Genomic DNA, 19,608 nt, shown 5'->3' with positions numbered 1-19,608 from the left:
AGTAGGTCATAAGCATGGAGTTTCATTTTATATAAACTTGAATTATACAAATTTGAAATATCTTACTAATTCAAATATTAATAAATCTTCATTTTAAATAAATAATTTTAATTTATAGAAATATTTCAATTAAAATAATAATCTCATAATTTCAAAAAAGATTCAATGTTACTAAGATTCAGTTCTCCCCAAATGGATCTATAAATTCAATGAAACCCAAATCACAATCCCAATAGGCTTATGAGAAATTGACAAGCTGATTGTAAAATTCATATGTAAATGCATATGATCTAGAGTAGCAAAAACAACTTTGGGAAAGAATAAAGTTGGAAAACTTATACTTCCTGATTTCAAGACTTATTATCAAGTTGTAATAATAAAGACAAGGTGGTAATGCCATAAAGAAAAATAAACTGATCAACAGAACAAAATAGAATCAACTCACATTTATCCAACTAATTTTTTACAAGAGTACCAAAGGAATTCAATAAAGAAAGAGTGACCTTTTCAATAAATGAGGCTGGACAACTGATGTATGGAACCTCAAGCCCTGTGGCTGCCAGCCTCCAAGAATCCTTAATGATTCTCATCTCCTGGTATTCATGCCCTTACATAGTCCTCTCCCACTAAACAGAGCTGACCAGCATAACCAACAGAAATTGTGGAAATGATGGAGTGTGAATCCTGAGGCTAAGTCACAAAAGACACTGTAGCATCATCTTTCTTAGGACAGAACATCCTTCTTTTTTAGAACACCCTGTCTGGGCAAACAAATCCAGCTACCGCATCATAAAGACACTAAAGGAGTCCTGTGGAAATGTCCATGAGGTGAGAAACTGAAGCCTCTAATCAACAACCAGCTCAACCTGCCAAGCATGTGAAGTGAGCTATCTTGGAAGTAAATCCTCTGGCCCAGTCAAGCCTTCAGATGATTGTAGCCTGGATGACATCTTAACTGCAACTTCATGAGACCCTGAGCCAGAACCACTCAGCTAAGTCCTGAGTGGTTATATATATAATAACTCCCAGACTCCTGACCTACTGAAACTGTGAAATATTAAATATTTATTGTTGTCTGAAGTCACTAAGTTTCGGACTAATTTGTTACACCACAATAGATAAGTAATATAACCACATACAAAATTATTTTAATGTAAAACTCACCTCTAAATGTAAAAGTTAAAAGTATAAATCTTTCAGAGAAACCATAGGAAAATATCTTTGTGCTCTGGGAGTGGGTAAAGATTTCTTAGGACACAGAAAGCAACAAACACAAAAGAAAAACGATAAATTCAACTTCATTGAAATGAAAAACTTTAGCTCATCAAAAGATCACTTTAAATACCTTACAATTTTGTCAGTTATATCACAGTAATGCTGAAAAAAAATTAAGAAAATGGAGTAGGCAAGTCACTGACTGCAAGAAAATATTCACAAAACATATATCACAAAGGACTTGATTCCAGAATATATAAAAAACTACAAATCAAAAATAAAAAGACAAACAGCCCAATTATTTTTAAGTGGGCAAAAGACTTTGACACTTCACAAAGGAAGATATAAAAATGGCCAATAAGCACATGAAAAGATGCTCAATATCATCAGTCATTAGCGGAATGCAAATCAAAACCATAATGAGATACCACTATACAGGCACGAGAATAACTAAAGCTAAGAAGACTAACAACACGAAATGCTGGCAAGGATATGGAGCAATGAAGATTTTCATCCCTTGCTGTTGTAACTACCTATCATCACCTCTGTGACTAGCAATTTCATTCTTAGGTATTTACCAAAAGAAATGAAAAGTTACGTCCACAAACAGACTTGTTCAAGACTGTGCACAGCTGTCCTGACAACAGCCTAAATGTGGAAACAAGTCTGAATCAATAGGGAAAATGGATAAACCAACTGTGGAATATGTATACAATGGACTACTACTCAATAATAAAAAGGAACAAACTACTGATACAATATGGATGAACTTCAAAGACATGCTGAGCAAGAAAAGCTAGACTCAACAGAGTATGTACTGTATAAATCCACCCATATGAAATTTTTCAATAGGCATATCTAATCTAAGGTTAAAAAGGAAAGAATATTAGTTGTCAGTAAGGAAAAGGGGGCAATTGACCGGACAGGGATGCAACGCAACTTTCTGGGGCAAACAGGGGTATGGTTAACATACGTGTATACTTTCTGTCCAAATTTTACAGCTTAGATTTGTGCATTTCAATTTATCTAAATTTTAAAGAAAAAGAACCTTATAAAATAAGTGGTGGGTGGGGAGTGGAACGAGTTACAGCTAATAAAGGTAATTTTAGGGGCACCTGGGTGGCACAGTTGGCTGAGTGTCTGACTCTTGGTTTCAGCTCAGGTGGTGATCTAGGGGTCTTGAGATCAAGCCCGGCATTGGGCTCTGCACTCAGCATGGGCTCTGCTTAGGACTCACCCTCTCCCTCTGCCCCTTCCCCTGCAGTGCTCTGTCTCTCTGTCTCTGTCTCTGTCTCAAAAATAAATAAATCTTCTTAAAAAAATAAAGGTAATTTTGGAGCTGGTGATAGATGTTTATTTTGTATTTGTTCAAAATTTCCATAATAAAAAAGCTAAAAACAAAAAACCCAAAGACACACAAACCACAAGCTCAATGTTCTAAATTATTTGGTTCATCAGGAATACAATTACTCTGTCAAATAGCCATAAAAGTTTCTAACCACTGACTCTCAGTTTCTAAATGTAATCTGTCCCAGTCCAGTTATGAACTATCTATGCCTGGCACCAGGTATCAGCCCACACTCTCAATAGCACTGTCCTCTCTGCCTCATTCTTTTCTTCACTGAATGATAGTGAATAGTAGTCATAGTAGTAGTACCAGGATTTACTTCTTCGAGGTTTTATGAGGATTAAATAATAAAATATATGTTGAGTTCTTTGACCAGTGGCTGGCATAGAAGTTCCATAGGCACTAGCTATTCTTCTCATTAATAAAACCTGCTACAGTTTTTTTTTTTTTTAATTCCTAGGATCTACTTAGTTGTCAGGAATTTTATGCCTTTTTTCTGAATTATCTATGTCCCTTAAACTTTGAGCTTATTACTCAAATAAATCTTTCTGCTTAAATTTTTAAGTCAAAAATATAAAAAAGAAGAGTCACATACTTTTACTGATGAGGAAACTGAGGTTCAAAGATTATATGCAGCAGACATTTCTCAGGGTGGTTGCCCTGGTCCAACCATTCCTTGAAACAAAGTCAGTACTACCAGACTTTGGCAGATTCCCAATCATAGCTGAGTCAATCAGATTCCTTCTCCTAGTACCTATGGTATGCCCTTGGCAGCACTCTGAGTGGGTCCTCCAACCCTGCCTTTCCAGAAGCTAGGGAGTTAGGCTCTTCCGGTGATTCCATGCAAGGGCTCCTCCAGCATCCTTCTGATAAACTCAATCTTTTATCTCTAAGCTGGCTGGAGTTAGTTTCCATTCCTTAGATGACCAAAAGGGGTAACAACCAAGTTCCAGAACACACATCTCTTCATGTTAGACACTCTCAACCAGCATCTATTGGAAGCCTACTGTTTGCAAGGCACTGTACCAGATCTGTGCTGTGAGGACTAGCAGGTTGTGACAGGAGAAGGAAGGGTGGGACTTTACAAAGACAGCGCTCCAGAAAATACTCTGGGTAGGTATAAGGAACTGAAAGCAAGACAGTTTTGCTGCAGAATAAGGCACATAAAGGCACAGAGTTAATCCTCAGTAAATATTTGTTGAATTGATATTAAATTAGATATAAGACCAGACAGGTTTTGGACAAATCATATATGGCTTTGAATGCCAAAATAAGAGATTCAGAATCTACTCCCCTCAAATGGGGGCTACTGAAGGTTTCTGAGAAGAGCCCTATAATACAATTTGTGCTTTCAAAAAGCACTAACATCTCAGCCAGCTTATTAAGGAGCTGAAGTTTCTGTGTTTTAAGTATAGTATTTATGTTTCCTACAGGGACATTTACCAGCACACTGTACAGAAAGCAGAAGGTTTTATTTAAATGTCAAAATACTTCTGTATGACTCTTCTCACAGAACAACTGAAGAATCTATGAATATTAGATAATTTCATCTTTTGGTCTGGATCCAATCAAATGAAGTTGCCAACAAAATTAATTTAGAGTCAATAATGTTTCTCCCCTAATTGTGACCCAAGGCAAATGTGCTATTAGAACCATGTTATAACCAAGAAACTGTTAAGTACCTACTTTATCTAATGGAAGACAACCCAAGTTCCATTGAATATGCCTTATAAAACACTCTACAGCACAATAGGGAGGTTTCTGGCATATGCAATCCTATTACCATGAAGTGCAATTTTAAACACAGCTCCTAACATCACTGTTACCTCAACTCAGAAAAGTTATACTTTATTTTCCAACCACACAAATGACAAAGTATGTACTTCTATAAACACTATTCCATTAAATCTTAGGGACCTAGACTCTAAACCCAAAAACTGATCTTTTTCTACTCCTGTTTACATGGCCACTCGAAGTAATAAAACAAACAAAAAGTGTTGTTAAAAAGTCAAGTGAAAAGCAAAATAATGTTATCCAAACAAATGTCTTTAAACAAAGTAAGTTTTCCTTTCAAATAAAGAGAACCAAGTATTTTAGCAATAAAAGTGCACATAATTAACATCAACTCATGGTGACTGGTATGCCATGGAATAGGAAAACACACATATTACCCATTCAAAGGTCAAAAATATTTTTTCATACCCTTGCCTGTACTGTAAGTATAGAACTGCAAAACACTAACAGACTTTCTGAAAGTTTTTTAAAAGAATCCAGTAACTCGTTCAGAACTTCATAAACAGTTTCTGAGATACCACAAGCACCTGTTTCCAGTGTGTTCCAACCGTGGCTTATAAGTGGAAACATGTACAAGCAAGAGCAGCAGTGCCCTGGGTGCGATGACAAGGCGAAGCCCCCTCAGACATATGCCCAAGACTGGGGTTAGGGACCCAGGGAGGAGGATGCTGCCACCGTCCTCCCGCGCGCGCCCCACTGTGCCCCGCGGCGCCGGGAACTTACAGCTCTGGTTTCATACAGAACCAGCTTCTGGACCGAGCTGATGATGGGGGCGGCGGCCGCGGGCATGGCAGGAGGAAGTTGGGGCTCCCACGACAGGGCACCAGGCCGCGGCCCAGGGTGCGGCAGCCTCCACACAGCCCCAGGAGGCCCGGAGATAAGACACCTCAGACCCCCGACACTAGATCCAGCCAGAAAACACCACTTGGACACTAAGCATACAGAAGACCGGGTACAGCTCAGGTGCTTCCGGATCCCTGCTCCCCACCTCCAGTCAAGCCCCGCCCCGGGCACGTCGGGGGCGGGGCTGGAGGATATACCGTAGAGAGGTCGTGTAGAGGCTCCAAGAACCTGCGTGCTGCCTGGGGAGGAAGCGAAGGGCGCCATTTTTGGTGAGGGCAAGAGAAAAACTGGGCGGAGGAAAAGTCGCGTGGTTAGTTTAGGCTCTCGCTTTGTCTGATCCCGCTTTTTAGAAAAGGGGGACAATTTGCGACTGGATTGCTTCTTTTGAAGCGGTTCTCCGAGTTGTAGATAGGTCCAATAGAAGTTGGTCTTTTTTTCTCTGCCTATTTCTGCCCTTATTTTCCTAGAAACATATCTGATAGCCCTTCCCTGAGTGTCGGTTTTTCCCCCCATGCATCTCTTTGTTATCCATTTTAACCCTTGTAAGAGTCAACAAAATGCATATTGTTCTGAGGCTGTGGGGTTCAAGGAATTTTTAAAAATCACCTTTTTAAAAAAAAATCACCTGAAGTTGGACATTTTGGACTTTGCCACGTATTTGTGGCGGAGACTGGCCATTTGTAAATTCTACAAATGGACTGCCAAGTGTGTGCCCTGTGGTGCGGCACTGGCTTTGGAGACGGGCAATTGTGGGTTAAAATAAGGTTTCTTCCATTTGATGTATGTGAACAGGAGTGGGAAGTGTACATACCGTCTCTAATCGTCACCTTCTATATCTGTGAAAAGGAATGTGTTATAAATACAAAGTTAAGTGCAAAAGTGAATACGTAAAATTTTTAAAAATGGATGAATGACAGCCCCGCCTCACGAGGCCGGGTCCCCCAAGAGGCCCTGCGCGAAGCCCCGCCACGGATTCCCTCGGCAACCGGTCCACAGACCGAGAGCACGGGAGGCGGTTGCTGCGGCCGGCGAGTGGGGTCCTGTGGGCTCCTGACGACTCTGCTGCGGCGGGGTAAGTAGGGGTCGTAGCCCCCCGCCCTGACGCCTTTTGTATCAGCTGAAGGGAGCCTCACCTCCTGCGGGGACCCCAGACCAGTTCCTTTTCTTACAAAACTGAACTTCGGGATCTCTCGGTAAAGGACTTTTAAAGCCACTTTGCCTTCCAACGACTCATGTCTTCATTCCGCGAATATTTACTGAGCACCTACTCGGAGAGTATAAGGCGTCGCCACAGCAGAAGTTACTAGGTTTCCCAGGAGAGGGGCCGCCTGTAAACCACAGAACCCACTGCTGGAGGTTTCCCAACAGCTGAAAATGTGAGGGAACTTTAAAAAATTCTATTGAATTATAGTATAAACGCATAACGTAATGTGATGTTCGAGGGTATGTTACACAACAAGGAGATGTTAGAGATCATATTGTAAATTTAAAATTGAGAGATTACCAAATTTTTAAAAAATAAATGTTTATTTAGTATTTTAATTTTTCTTTCATAGTTTAGCCCTACCTTTATTGAGAATTAGAAAGCTCGTCACGTCAGTTCTGGCATTTCACGTGGACCTGGATCTTTCAACTGGGAAGAATATTGAGTTCTGTTTTGTTTCATAATGGAAACCAATTCTTCTGAATATAAGCATTAAATACTTGCACTATGTTTTTATTTAGGATAACAACTCTTATAATATCTGTAGACTTCTGGTTTCCAATATTTAGCTTTCAATTATTATATCGTACTGTAATAAAGCACTTCCATTTGAACTCTGTCTTTGTTGGTTTCCCCCAAAAGCAGATCCTGAGACAAAAATTCGAGGGCAAGTGCTTTATATGGGAAGTAATCCCAGGAAACAACATCAGTGAGCAGAAGGAAGCTGATCAAGGGAATATTATAAGCAAATTTCTCTGTGGGCTGAATTCACTGGATAATCCTGAGATGTATGTCTCAGAGTAATTCTCTCTTAAGGGCAAAAGAGCTGGGGCATTTATTCACCAACTCCCATCAGTTATTGTCTGAGGCCTGCTATGGCAGAACATTAATTTCCTGGAACTTCCAGTCTGCCCTGTGCTCAGGCCAACTAGGTATGGCAGCTGGAAAGAGCCCTTAGGCAAAGAGTCACACATGCTAGCCTTTGGAAGTCAGGCTGGCCATGCATGGAAAAGGTACATGTCAAGTGGTTATGGGTACTAATAGCATCTGCTACATTCCAACCTTTGCACTACTCATATCTACCCTGCCCCCACATTAAGTTCACACCATCCGCTCACCGATTCTTCACGGTGGTGGCTGGTCCCAGTTTCTAAAAGAAAAGGACTTACTAAAAGATGATTAGTGGGACAAGCTACAGAATCCACTACTGCAATTAATGCTAGGTCTGTAACTGATAATTCATCACTTCCGTCCTCTACCACCCATTCTAGATTTCTCTTACTGTTGGCCAGCACTTCTGCTGGTCTCGGTTGTTTTCCCGGTAGGGTAACCAGCCTTCATCCCTGAGGGGTGTAAGCCTCTTGTTACCCTGTCTTTGTCAGGTTGTGCTTGCTAGAATTACAAGAGGTGTCTTAGAGAAATCCCTGAGTTCAGACATACATCTCCCTCCTCCAAGTATGTAGCAGCAACCCTATCCTCAGCTGCCAGTGCAGTAACTCCTTATGGGCATGTGGAGCCACAGATGACCAGGCAGCAGTTTTAGGTTTAGTGAAACCTAACTAAGGGGATCCTCTGATAGAAGCATCTCTCTCCCATCAATTAAAACCAGGACCTCCAGTCCAGCAGAGCCTGAAGTCATGAGGAAAGGTGATACAAATTCCTCATGTCAATCACTGAGAGTGATGGTAGGAGGGACCATTCCTAACCCTTGCTTCAAAGCATATTTCTCATCTTGAAGTAGTATCTCAATCCCACGTGATCCCAAACAGAGCTTTAATTGTACCTTTAAGAGGCCATTCCAACATTCTGTCAGACCAGCAACTTCTGGATGAAGTTGTATGTAGTAGAATCAGTGGAACCTTCTTATCATATCTCCTTTACTATAAAGAAGGTCCTTTGATCCAAGGCAATATTATATGGATCTCATTGTGATAGATGAGACACACTCCAAACCCTCAGATAGTGGTGCTGGCCAAGGCATTGTGGGTAGGGAAGGCACACCCATACTAGGGACACATGTCACCTGCTGCCCTACCCAAGGTGAAGGGGTCCCATGTAATCAGTTTGTCACTGAATGGATATACCGTATTAGAGGGCTTAGCCTCAGTCTCTGCTGCAGACAGGTGATGTGTTCAGTGGTAGAAGTGGCTAAATCAGCCTGATGAGCCCATGCATGACCTCCATTGCCTCCATCCCCACTATCATGCCTCCTCCATTCATGAGCCCATTTTGGAAGCACTGAGGTGACAAGGATAAACAGTGGCTGGCATTTACTGGATAATCATCCTGCTTTGTGAGACACAAAAATCCACATATTTTGTGTCCACTTATATTTATTTTCTATGTGACATAACAAAATTACCACAAATTTAGCAGCTTAAAACATGCATATATTATCTCAAGTTTCCATGGCATAGCTGAGCTGGGTCCTCCACTCAGGGTCTCACAGTGCTGCAATCAAGGTGTTGGCTGAGCTGCATTTTCATCTGGAAGCTTGACTAGGGAAGAACTGGCTTCCAAGCTCATTTAGATTGTTGGCAAAATTCATCTTTTGTGGTTGTAGGACTGAGGTCCCACTTTTCTTCCTGGCTGTTATCCAGGAGCTGCTCTCAGTGACTGGACGCCACCCACTGTTCCTTGCCATGCAGTCATTTGACAACATGGCAGCTTAATTCAAAGCCAACCAGGAAGTCTCTCCAGTATACTAAATGGGATCTTATGTAATATAATGTAATCATGAGAATAATATTTCTAACATTTTCACTAGATTTAGAAGCAAGTCACAGATTCCATCTGCACGTAAGAGAAGGGAATAATCACACAGGGTGTGACTTGTTAGGGGTTACCATAGAGTGTGTTTGTACACCCCTCTCATAGTTTCATTCACATACATCTTCCCCAGAACTTTTTCTCTTGTCTTTCAATCTTGCTCCTCTCAGGCCCTTGACCACACCACTCAGTATTATCCTCCAAATGGAGGACCTAGGAATACTGCTCATATCTCTGCCCACAGGGGTGCCTGGGTGGCTCAGTTGGTTAAGTGTCTGCCTTCGGCTCAGGTCATGATCTCAGGGTCTTGGGATGGAGCCCTACATCGGTCTCCCTGCTCAGTGGGGAGTCTGCTGCTCCCTCTCCCTCCCTCCACTTGTGCTCTCTCTCTCTCTTTCTCACTCCCTCTCTCAAATAAATAAATAAAATCTTAAAAAAAAAAAATCTTTGCCCACAAGGAGGATTTTCCCTAATCATCATCATTCATGGCTACCCCCGAGTGGGATTAAAGTTTGGAAGCATTCCATTTACAGCTTGCACCAATATATCATGATGCATCTATGATTTTTTAAAATTTTCTATCAGCTGTTCTTAGGGAATTCCATATGAGGTGTGAGCTGAAAGAGAGACATTGGTGAGCAAGAGATAGGCGACATGTGTTCTGGGCTGCTTATTTATGAAACTTATTTGTACTCTCCAGGCCTGCTTGGAACTGAACACTTGGAAGTGTTCCATTTTTATCATTTGGTGGATTGCTGCTATGCCTGCTCAACTTGAGGACTTGATCTGACATACTCAGCTCATGATGGGCACTTCCAGTTCCATAGTCACCTGATGTCCCATGGCCAGGCATTCATTCTCTCCCAGAGCCCAGAGCATTACCAAGAGCTGCTTCTTGAACGGGGAATGGTTCTCTGCTACAGACAGCAGTGATCTACATGAGAGGTTTCTGTCGTGGCTTTGCTAAGACTCCAGAAGTATTCTTACGTACTCTAAGTACCTCCCTATTGCATCATGGGATCTGGCCAGGTATAAGGCCCAAGAAGCAGGCCTCTGGTATCATACACTAAAACTGCTGCAGAGCTCTCTTGCTCTGAGCTTCACTCAAAACTGATAGCTTTCCAAGTCACCTATTAAATGGATCAGAAAGTATCCCCAAGTGTGCTACGTGCTATCTTCCAAAACTAGAGACTTACAAAATACTGCCCCTCTTCTTTCAGAGGTAGAATGCGTGAGGTACAATAACTTGTCCTTTACCTTGGAGAGAATATCTCGGAATGACCCAGACCACTGGCCTTTTAAAACCTCACCAAAGTAACAGGCCTTTAAATCTTTGTAAATATATCTTCCACTTTCTGCTGCTCGTGTGTCCTATGAAGGCATCCAGAACACTTGCCACTTCCTGCTCACCCAGTATTGTAGATCAACAAGACCCCTTGGTACTATATTTGCTACAGACATGGGAGAGTCCTTGTGTAAAACTGAATGTCCCTTGCTGACTGTTCAAGTGAATGCAAACTGCTTCTAATCTTCTATTCTGACAGGGATTTAAAAAAACACAACACATTTGCCAGATGAATAACTACATACCAAGTACAAGAAGCTGTGTCCAGCTAGTAAAGATCTCATCTGCACAGCAGTTACAAATGGGGCTATCCCTTGGTTAAGTTTTCAGTAGTCCACCATCATTTGTCATGATCTATCTTGTTTTTTCAAAAAGCCACACTGGAGAATTAAGCAGGGCTATGCATCTTTTAAATAGTTTTGGGTAGTACCTTTCCATTTCATTCATTCAGAATGATTTACTCTTATTTATCTGGCCTAGGGGCCAAGGAGCAGGTAAGCAATTTCATGACCTTCCACTTGGCTTTTCTACCACATTGGCTCTTACTCCATAGGCAGGGAACCACTGTGAAGGTTTTACCAGCTGCAATCCCCATTACGAACTCAGGGACCAGGAAAATAACCATGAAGTGATTCTGCAGACCCTGTACTATAGGATAGACTTGAGCCAAGACTCCCATTTATTACTGGTTCTCCATTTGCTTTCACTCCTACAGGGGGCCATGATGGCATTTTGAATCCACTGGTGTTGGTGTCAGCTCAGACCCTGTGTCCTATTGACTTGGAAAGAGGAGGATAGTCCCATTTCCTCAGTGTGTATTTTCCCAGTTAATGGTTGTAGGTTCTCTTGGAGAAGGATTTGGGAATCCCTATTGTGAATACTTGTTAGGTGTTGTAGGGTCTATTCTCGAGGGCTCCTTGCCTCCCCTTCAATAAATGGGCTTTGGAGCTAAGAGCTAGGCAAGGAATCATGATTTTCCACTGTGGCTGCTGACATCAGCCTTTGATTCACTTGCCCTTTGTCATTTTTAGAAATGTAAGTTCATCAGCATTTTTGCTGACTGCTCATCTGTTTCACCCCTAGAAATTCTGTGGCTTATCAGCCGTCACCACAGATCTCTGTGGGTCTTGCTTGTTGCCATTCTGGACTTGCTGCCCATTCTAGTAATTACACCTACTTTGCTTCTGATAGTTAAGTGCTGCCATCTGACCTCTGCTCTCCCAGACCTTCTCATCCCCACTGAAACATGGGACCGCAGTATCATAGCAGCCTTTCTCCTACCTCCAATCCTGGCCTACAAAGGATAGTCACCACTGAGCTTATTAATGATACTAGTGCCTCCTTACTAGTTCATTCCTTGTAGCCTTAAAGAAGGGAGTATCCTCTGGCCATCCCAAATGCATTCCCTCACCTCATTTAACATGTCCTCATTTAACAAATCCATCTAACATGTCCCCTCTGTGAGCCTTTCACACCCTACTCCATATTCTGCTATTCTAGAGGCATAGGTTAAATAAGGACAAGAGGCTACTTTCTGCACAAGTGCAATAAGCACAACAAACTTAACTCTTCCCCTGCTGAGATGTTGTAACTGCAAACGGACTGCTAAATGGGTGGAGTGGATGGTCCCTGGGCAGTCCTCAGTTGGGGCTCTCTGTCAGGATGTCCAAGGTCCATCCTCCTATCACTCATGTCTAGTTTCCTAACACAGATAATCATGGGGTTCAAAGTACTTAGACATCCACCTAAATGTTCCATCCCAGGCCTTAGGGCCCTGGTTTTAGTGTACTTAATATTCTTTGATAAATGTACCATCTCTCTAAAAGGTTTAGATGCATTGTCTCCTTTATAACTACATTTTATAGTAGCATTACTTATTTTTTTGGTACTAAAAATAACTTGAAATTTTAGTTCTTTTGTCATGAAGTTTTCATCTCAATCTTTTTAATATACTAGTAGTAATTCTTACAATGTCTTGTTTCATAATGACATCTTAAAGTAATATTGGTATATTGAGCCCATTTGATTATTCTTAAATTCCACAGAGAAATATAATCATATCCCATTTACCGGGAAGCATATAGCCCCCGTAATCCATTTTCATTGTTCCATGAACAGTGTCCCAGACCACTGGGACATAGTTTTGTTCCATTTTTGAAGTCTGCTTATTAAAGTCATTTCATAAGATTTTGTAATTTTTCCATAAAGGGTTTATATATCTTTTATAATATTTAATCCTGGTTGCTTTATTATTTTGCTGCAAAGAGAAGTCTTTTTATCTTTAGTTACATTTTTTAGCAATTCATGCTGTATAGAAATGCAACTGAATTTTGTATAATTTTGAATCCAGCAAATTGGATTATCAGATTAATTCTCAAAATTTATCTGTGATATATTAGTTTCCTATGTAGACAATCATATCAACTGGGAATAATTAGTTTTCTTTCTTTTGTCTTGTCATGACCTGAAAAGAACATTTTTAATATTTAATCATTAAATGTAATGTTTGTCTTTTGTTAACACCTTTTATCAGGTTAAAGAAATTCCCTTCTATTCCTAGTTGCTAAGAGATTTATCCTTTATTAATCATTAAAGGGTGTTGATTGTCTCATACTTTTTCTACATCTATTAAGACAATCATACAGTTTTTCTCTTTTATTTTAATATGATAAATTAATTTCTCATTCCCTCTCTTGCTGTGTCTCTCTCTGTCAAATAAATAAATAAATAATCTTTAAAAATGAAAAAAAAAGTATTTTCTCATATTAAGCCAGCCTTGAATTCCTGGGGAAAGCCCAACTTGGTCATGATGTTATCTTGTTATATATTGCTGGATTCAATTAGCTAATATTAGGATTTTGTAAATCTTGTTCATGAATGAAATTGGTACATCATTTTGCTTTTTCACACTATTCTCTAATTTAGGTAAAGGTTATATAAGACCGATAATCTGATGTAAGAAGTCTCCACTTTATCTTTTCTCTGAAAGAGTGTAAGATTCTAAGACTTGGAGCTCTTCAAAAAACCATATGGTTTCTTTTGTGGGAAGATTTTTAGTTACTCAGTTCCCTTATAGTTATAGAACCACTCAGGTTTTCTCTTTTTTTTCCTGAGAAGCTGATTTTTCTAGGAATTTATCAATTTTGTTTAAATTTTCAAATTTATTTGGCATAACTTTATGATATCCTCGCCTTATCTATATTATATCTGTAGTTTTGTTACTCTGTAGTCCTTCCTCCTTTCTGTGTCTAATATTGTTTGATCAAGTAGACAATAAATCAGTAGGCATTATGGAAGATTTAACCGATAAAATTCACAAACTTGATGTAAACCTCATTTAAAGAACACTACATCAAAAAAACATAAATCACATATCCTTTTCAAGGAATCAGGGATCTTTTAAAAAACTACAATGTACTAGGCCATAAAGCAAACCTCAACAAATTTCAAAAAATTAGTCTACCATGGAGAACATTCTCTGATTAATGACAGAAATAAAAAACAACAAAATCTTAATTTTAAGATATAAGAAACCACACTTCTAAAATTGTTTAATTGTGCCTTCTATCTTCTTGATCAATCTTGACAGTTTTCTATTTATACTTTTTTTTCAAATACCACTATTTAGCTTTGGTGACCCTCTCTATATGTTTGTTTTCTATTTTATTAACTTTTAAAATATATTTTTCTATTTTTCCTGCTTTTTTTCCCCCAACATCTTAAAAGTGCTGAGCTTATCTCATGTACTTTTCAGAGTTTCTTTGGTTCTAATGTAAATACTTAAGGTTTCTAAATATTACTTTAGCTACATCTTCTAAGTTTTGTTATGTATGTTCATTTTTTTTCAGTTTTACATATTTTCTAATTTCCATTCAGATTTCTGTTAGAGCCATTAGTAGTCAGTCCCTACACATGTGCACATACACACATATATATGTGTCTGTATAACATATGTGTATGTATATATATAGCATATTTAATTTGATCTTTAATCGAATACACACATCATAACATACATGTTTATGTATGTATATATGTACTTTTATCTTAATTAATCTTGCAGAAACACTTCGTTTTAGCTGTCTTTTGTACAACATATAGCTCATTTTGCTTTTTGTCTCAAACTAAGAGCCTATTATTGTTTTAATAGATAAGTTTAACTTACTTGTGAATATCGGCAAAATCTTTGTATTTAGTGATGTGTAATGGCTTCTAGGCTAAGTAAATTCTCAGGATATTCTCATATTCCTTCACCTGCCGGCTTCTTCCAGCTAAATTAGTCACTAACAATTTTACTCTTTCTTATTGTAGTAGTTTATCTTATGAATTCTCAAGAGAAGACAGAAGAGCATCCTTTTGCGGATATATTTAATGAAGATGAAGCTGAATATAACTTTTTGCTGTCTAAACCTGTTTGCTTTGTTATATTTGGGAAACCAGTAAGTTATCTTTTCTAACTTATTATTTACTATAATTTTTATTTTTAAAGTCATAATATTATGTTACCATACAAGAAAGAAAACCACATAATGTGCTAATTTTTTCGAGTGTTAGGCTTTCATTGTATGACTTAAAAACTGATATAATATTGGTTGTAAGTTCCTAAGTTTATCTTGTCTTGTACACTATAATTGAAAAGGAACCTACATTGTACTTATCTTTGTTTTTATATTATGAAGAAATAGAACTCATCAAAGCATTGCACCATGAAAATTGTTAGTAGTCTATGATCCAAGGTTATTCCAAACATAATTTGCTTATAAAACTTTCTGTGAAATTTGTTATGAGGTTCCCTGGGTATGTGAAGAAAGGACACTATAGAGACAAACTGGGGCTCTCCCATTAATATCTGAAGGTACTGAGAGGCAATGTGCCTCACCTTTGCCCACAGTGTGTTCGCAGACCTATGTATTGTCTTTCTACAAAATAAAAAGAAACCAAAAATGGATGATATAAGATAGCCTGCTTTTCTAGGCATTTCTAGTAAGGACCTCTAAACGAGAGGTATTTTCAGCCATTGAACTAGTTGGTAGTTAGCATTAGAGCCTGAGCTGGTGAATTAAAGATCCTCTCCAGAACAGCAGAGACTAAGAGCTGGATCCCACCCTCGATTTAATTTTATATAGACCCTGGGACAGGTACCAAGAAATGGTTCCAGTAACTTTCATTATGTTTCTTAACATATAATAGAGTTTTAAAAGTCAACAGTGAACATGGATGGAACTAGAGGGTATTATGCTAAGCGAAATAAGTCAGTCAGAGAAAGACAATTATATGATCTCACTGATATGTGGAATTTAAGAAACAAAACAGAGGATCATAGGGGAAGAGTGGAAAAAATAAAACAAGACGAAACCAGAGAGGGAGACAAACCATAAGAGACTCTTAATCATAGGAAACAAACTTAGGGTTGCTGGAGGGGAGGGGGGTGGACGGATGGGGTAACTGAGTATGGACATTAAGGAGGGCATGTGATATAATGAGCACTGCGTATTATATAAGACTGATGAATCACAGACCTGTACCCCTGAAACAAAAAATACATTATATGTTAATTAATTGAATTTGAATTAAAAAGTGTTCAAAATAAAAGTCAACAGTGAGAGCAATCAGGTGCAAATATTACTACATTAAAGTAATCTTTTGTCTTGAAAATATGATACTTTTCAAAGATGTCCATTAAGTAAGAATTTTTTGTTCTTGGAAGTTACTAAGTGGAAGTCTGTCAAAACATTCATGACTAAAAACTTTAGGAAAGAGATAAAGTGATGGATTTCAATATAATCACAATGATACGTATTCAAGTTACAAAATTTGACAATCAAAAGAGGACAGTACCTGCCTGGTTTCAGGGCTATTTAAAAAATGTTATTTAAATCACTTCAAAAATGTGGCAAATGTGACAATGAGTAGAGAAAAATTAAGCTATAAATATCTAGAGTCTGCTGTTCATTTATTTTGTGGACAAAAAATTTACTTGATAATATTCATGTATTGTAACCATCAATAGAGTCTCTTAAAATGAGAATATCTGTTTCACTGGCAAATGCCTGTGGGTTTTAAATAACATCTTTCTTTTTAAGGGGGTTGGGAAGACAACTTTAGCTCATCAAATAACACAGGCATGGAAATGTATTCGTGTAGAAGGTAAATTTTACTCTTTCCTCCCAATATTTTATTATAAAAACTTTATAAAATGTAAAGAATATATCATCTAGATTCTGTGATTAACATTTCGCTATAGTTACTTTATCACACATCACTACCAACCTAGTGAATGTTATCTTCAAAATAGCATCAGGCATATTTTTGCCTTTCAGTTAGTCCTAGTTTTGTTCATAGAAGTTAGGAGGGTTTATGAAATGTCTTTGACTTCATTCTATTGCCTCCAATTCTCTAATACCCTCATTTAGAACTACTGGGGACATGTGTGTTTTGGGAATCTCCCTATGAAAGATGAAAAGAGAAGAAACTCTCACAGCTGTTCTTGAGAGCATTTTTTAAGACTTAATTATTTTTTTTTAAGATTTTATTTATTTGAGAGGGAGAGCTCAAGGCAGGAGCGGGGAAGGGCAGAGGGAGAGGGAGAACCAGGTTCCCCACTGAGCAGGGAGCTGGATGCGGGGCTCAATCCCGGGGTCCTGGGATCATGACCTGAGCCGAAGGCAGATGCTTAACCTACTGAGCCACCCAGGTGCCCCAAGACTTGATTATTTTCAATGATAAATTTTATTTTTTATTATTTTGCTTTGCATTCTTTGCAGTATATGAGGACTACTAACTTTATATAAAGTATTCTTTTAATCAATAAAACTATTTTTGTCCTAATAGAAAAATAAGCAAAAGAATGAGTTGGCAATTCATAAAAGTAGAAATAAAAAAATAGACAAATGTAAGAAAAAAGTCGTTATTCAAAGAAATGGTTATTCGAAGAAATGCTAATTAAAATAACACTGATCCATATTTACCTATCAAACTGACAAAGAATCTTTAAAGTTTCTATAATCATTTTTGGCAAGAATGTTATGACATGAGGATTCCATGTGCTGTTAGTGAAATTGCAATCTGGTACAATTTTGGGGAGACCAATCATAGATTACTAGCAGCGAGGGACATAATTCAGTTCCTGAGTTCTCCCGTAGGTCTTGCTCCTGTCATTTCTGTCCCAGGATGTCTTCCATAAGGAATGGAATATTCCCCTTAAAAAGAAACAAATCATTGGAATTCCAGCCTCAAGCCCCCTTTTTCTAATCAGTGTTTATCTATTTTTACATTTCTTGACACATACTTTCCTTTTATATAATCAGAGTGCAAAATTAGTGAGCTCTGGATATAACTCTGTGGTTATAAAAGTATCTGGACTAATAATACTTAGTGTATACTTTTGAGTGACACTTTACAATTTCCCAGTCACTGTCGCGTACCCAATGTCATTTCATCCTCACATTCTCTTGCATACTATACAGGGCATGAGCATGCAAGGCCCAGAGGTATTTAAGTAGTTAGCTTCCCCAAGATCTTTTAGCTAGCAAGTGGCAGAGACAAGTTCTCTGTGGAATACATTCTGCTGCCTCATGCTTTGGTTAGGCTTAAACGACATAATGTGTGTATAAATATGTTTTGTAAACTCTTAAAGTTCTATGCAAATATTAATCTTTGTTACCATTATAAAACAAATATGTTTCTTAATTTGGCAATTCTAATAGCAGTTTGTGCTAATATTTTGAATTCATATTCTAGTTTTACCAGTTTTGGAAGAACAGATTGCCAGGGAAACTGAAACAGGAGTTATGGTAAATCTAAGTTTCAAAATTATTATGATTTAAAAAAAAATAAGCTCTGTGTCACAGATATATATACACTAATATACACTATCTTTTTTGGTTCTTAGTTGCAATCAATACTGCTCAGTGGACAAAGCATTCCAGATGAACTTGTCATAAAGCTAATGTTGGAGAAGCTCAACTCCCTGGAAGTTTCTCACTTTGGTATGTTTATTTTTATAAATCGGTGGCTATCAAAGCAGCCTTAAAACTTGTGCTTTAGCTGAGGCACACATAATTTTCGGAGTTGCTCTTTCCTTTGCCCTGATGCGGGAATTCCAGAGCCTGAATTCAGTTAAGCAGCTTAGATATTTTTATTTGCTTGTTTACTTCCTTTTATTCTTCAGATTCTACATTTGTAAATAAATAAATAAATTTAAATGGTTCAATCTTCTTTGAGCACTGTATTATCCAGCAAAAGCATCAACACTCTGCTGTGGTCCTTCTCACAGTGCTGACAATCTCTGCTGACTGCTTTCTCATTCACTCCGGGTTTTATTACTGAGTCCTGTCCGTGGCTAGTCTTCTCTGCATCAATCCACACTTATAAGGCAGGAATTTCTTGAATGGCACCAGCTGACCCTCTGGCTGCAGATATTGGCAGGCTTCAGTCTGTTCACCCAGTCTACCCTCTCACTCTGGACCCAAGAAATCTCCCTGCACTCAAGCAGATGCTGAGCAGGGGTTTGGGGCCTAATTTCTCAAGACAAAGGCTACTGAAGCTCCAGAATGACCAAATAGAAAAGAGCAAATCCTATGACATTTGCAAAAGAAAGAAGAGGAAGAAAGATGTGCTGGGGAGAAAATCATCCACCTGAAATAGATTTATTGAATGAAAGAAGAAAAATTTAGCAAGCTGCTTTGTATCCTTAGTAAGTTAAGAGAGGACATTGTGACTATTAAGAATATAGGGATAAAAATAAAATGCAGTAAAGTAAAAACCATGATTGCCAAAGCAAATCAATAATGGAAGTAGCAAAAGCAGACATCACTGCAAACTATGTCTGTATCGTATCTATAGGTAGAAAGATTTCTCTACATATAGATGATATATAGAACAAACTACATCTGTCCATCCACATATAGATAAATATCCTCTCTCCATTATATATGTTGTGTGTGTGTGTGTGTATATATATATATATATATATACACTTTGTCTACACATCAGTCTATCTATTGATCAGTGATGAAGAAGATGAGCTTGGGAAAATATCCAGAATGTGGGAGGTTAAATGAGTAAAAAGGTAAAAAAGACGATGACAGA

At 38.4% G+C, this 19,608-nt stretch overlaps 2 protein-coding genes across 19 annotated transcripts in view; one reads left to right on the top strand and one right to left on the bottom strand.

Annotated features, from left to right (window-relative positions):
* FIG4 (FIG4 phosphoinositide 5-phosphatase) overlaps positions 1 to 5,368 on the bottom strand; it is a 128,826-nt gene extending 123,458 nt beyond the window's left edge. For 3 of the 5 annotated variants that reach the window (XM_045865298.3, XM_045865300.3, XM_045865299.3), the window contains exon 1: positions 5,081 to 5,367. In XM_045865298.3, the coding sequence (XP_045721254.1) occupies positions 5,081 to 5,146 (66 nt within the window). In that variant the 5' untranslated portion in view covers positions 5,147 to 5,367. Of the gene's footprint in view, positions 1 to 5,080 lie in introns of all 5 variants that reach the window. The other 2 variants (XM_064597989.1, XM_064597990.1) reach the window with 2 other exon arrangements.
* Positions 5,369 to 5,898: 530 nt separating this feature from the next.
* AK9 (adenylate kinase 9) overlaps positions 5,899 to 19,608 on the top strand; it is a 134,461-nt gene continuing 120,751 nt past the window's right edge. For 12 of the 14 annotated variants that reach the window (XR_010413730.1, XM_064597985.1, XM_064597983.1 and 9 more), the window contains exons 1-5: positions 5,899 to 6,272; positions 14,830 to 14,957; positions 16,602 to 16,665; positions 18,259 to 18,311; positions 18,410 to 18,506. Coding sequence is in view for 13 of the 14 variants with exons in the window: in XM_064597985.1 (XP_064454055.1) it covers positions 6,107 to 6,272; positions 14,830 to 14,957; positions 16,602 to 16,665; positions 18,259 to 18,311; positions 18,410 to 18,506 (508 nt within the window). In the remaining variant the exon portion in view is untranslated. The other 2 variants (XM_064597980.1, XM_064597984.1) reach the window with 2 other exon arrangements.

The sequence above is a fragment of the Mirounga angustirostris genome, unplaced genomic scaffold (genome assembly GCF_029215605.1).
Source record: "Mirounga angustirostris isolate CCGP_5_RB_7025 unplaced genomic scaffold, mMirAng1.0.hap1 SCAF_8, whole genome shotgun sequence".
In the NCBI taxonomy this organism is placed as follows: Eukaryota; Metazoa; Chordata; class Mammalia; order Carnivora; family Phocidae; genus Mirounga; species Mirounga angustirostris.
This window is presented reverse-complemented; position numbering and strand designations above follow the sequence as displayed.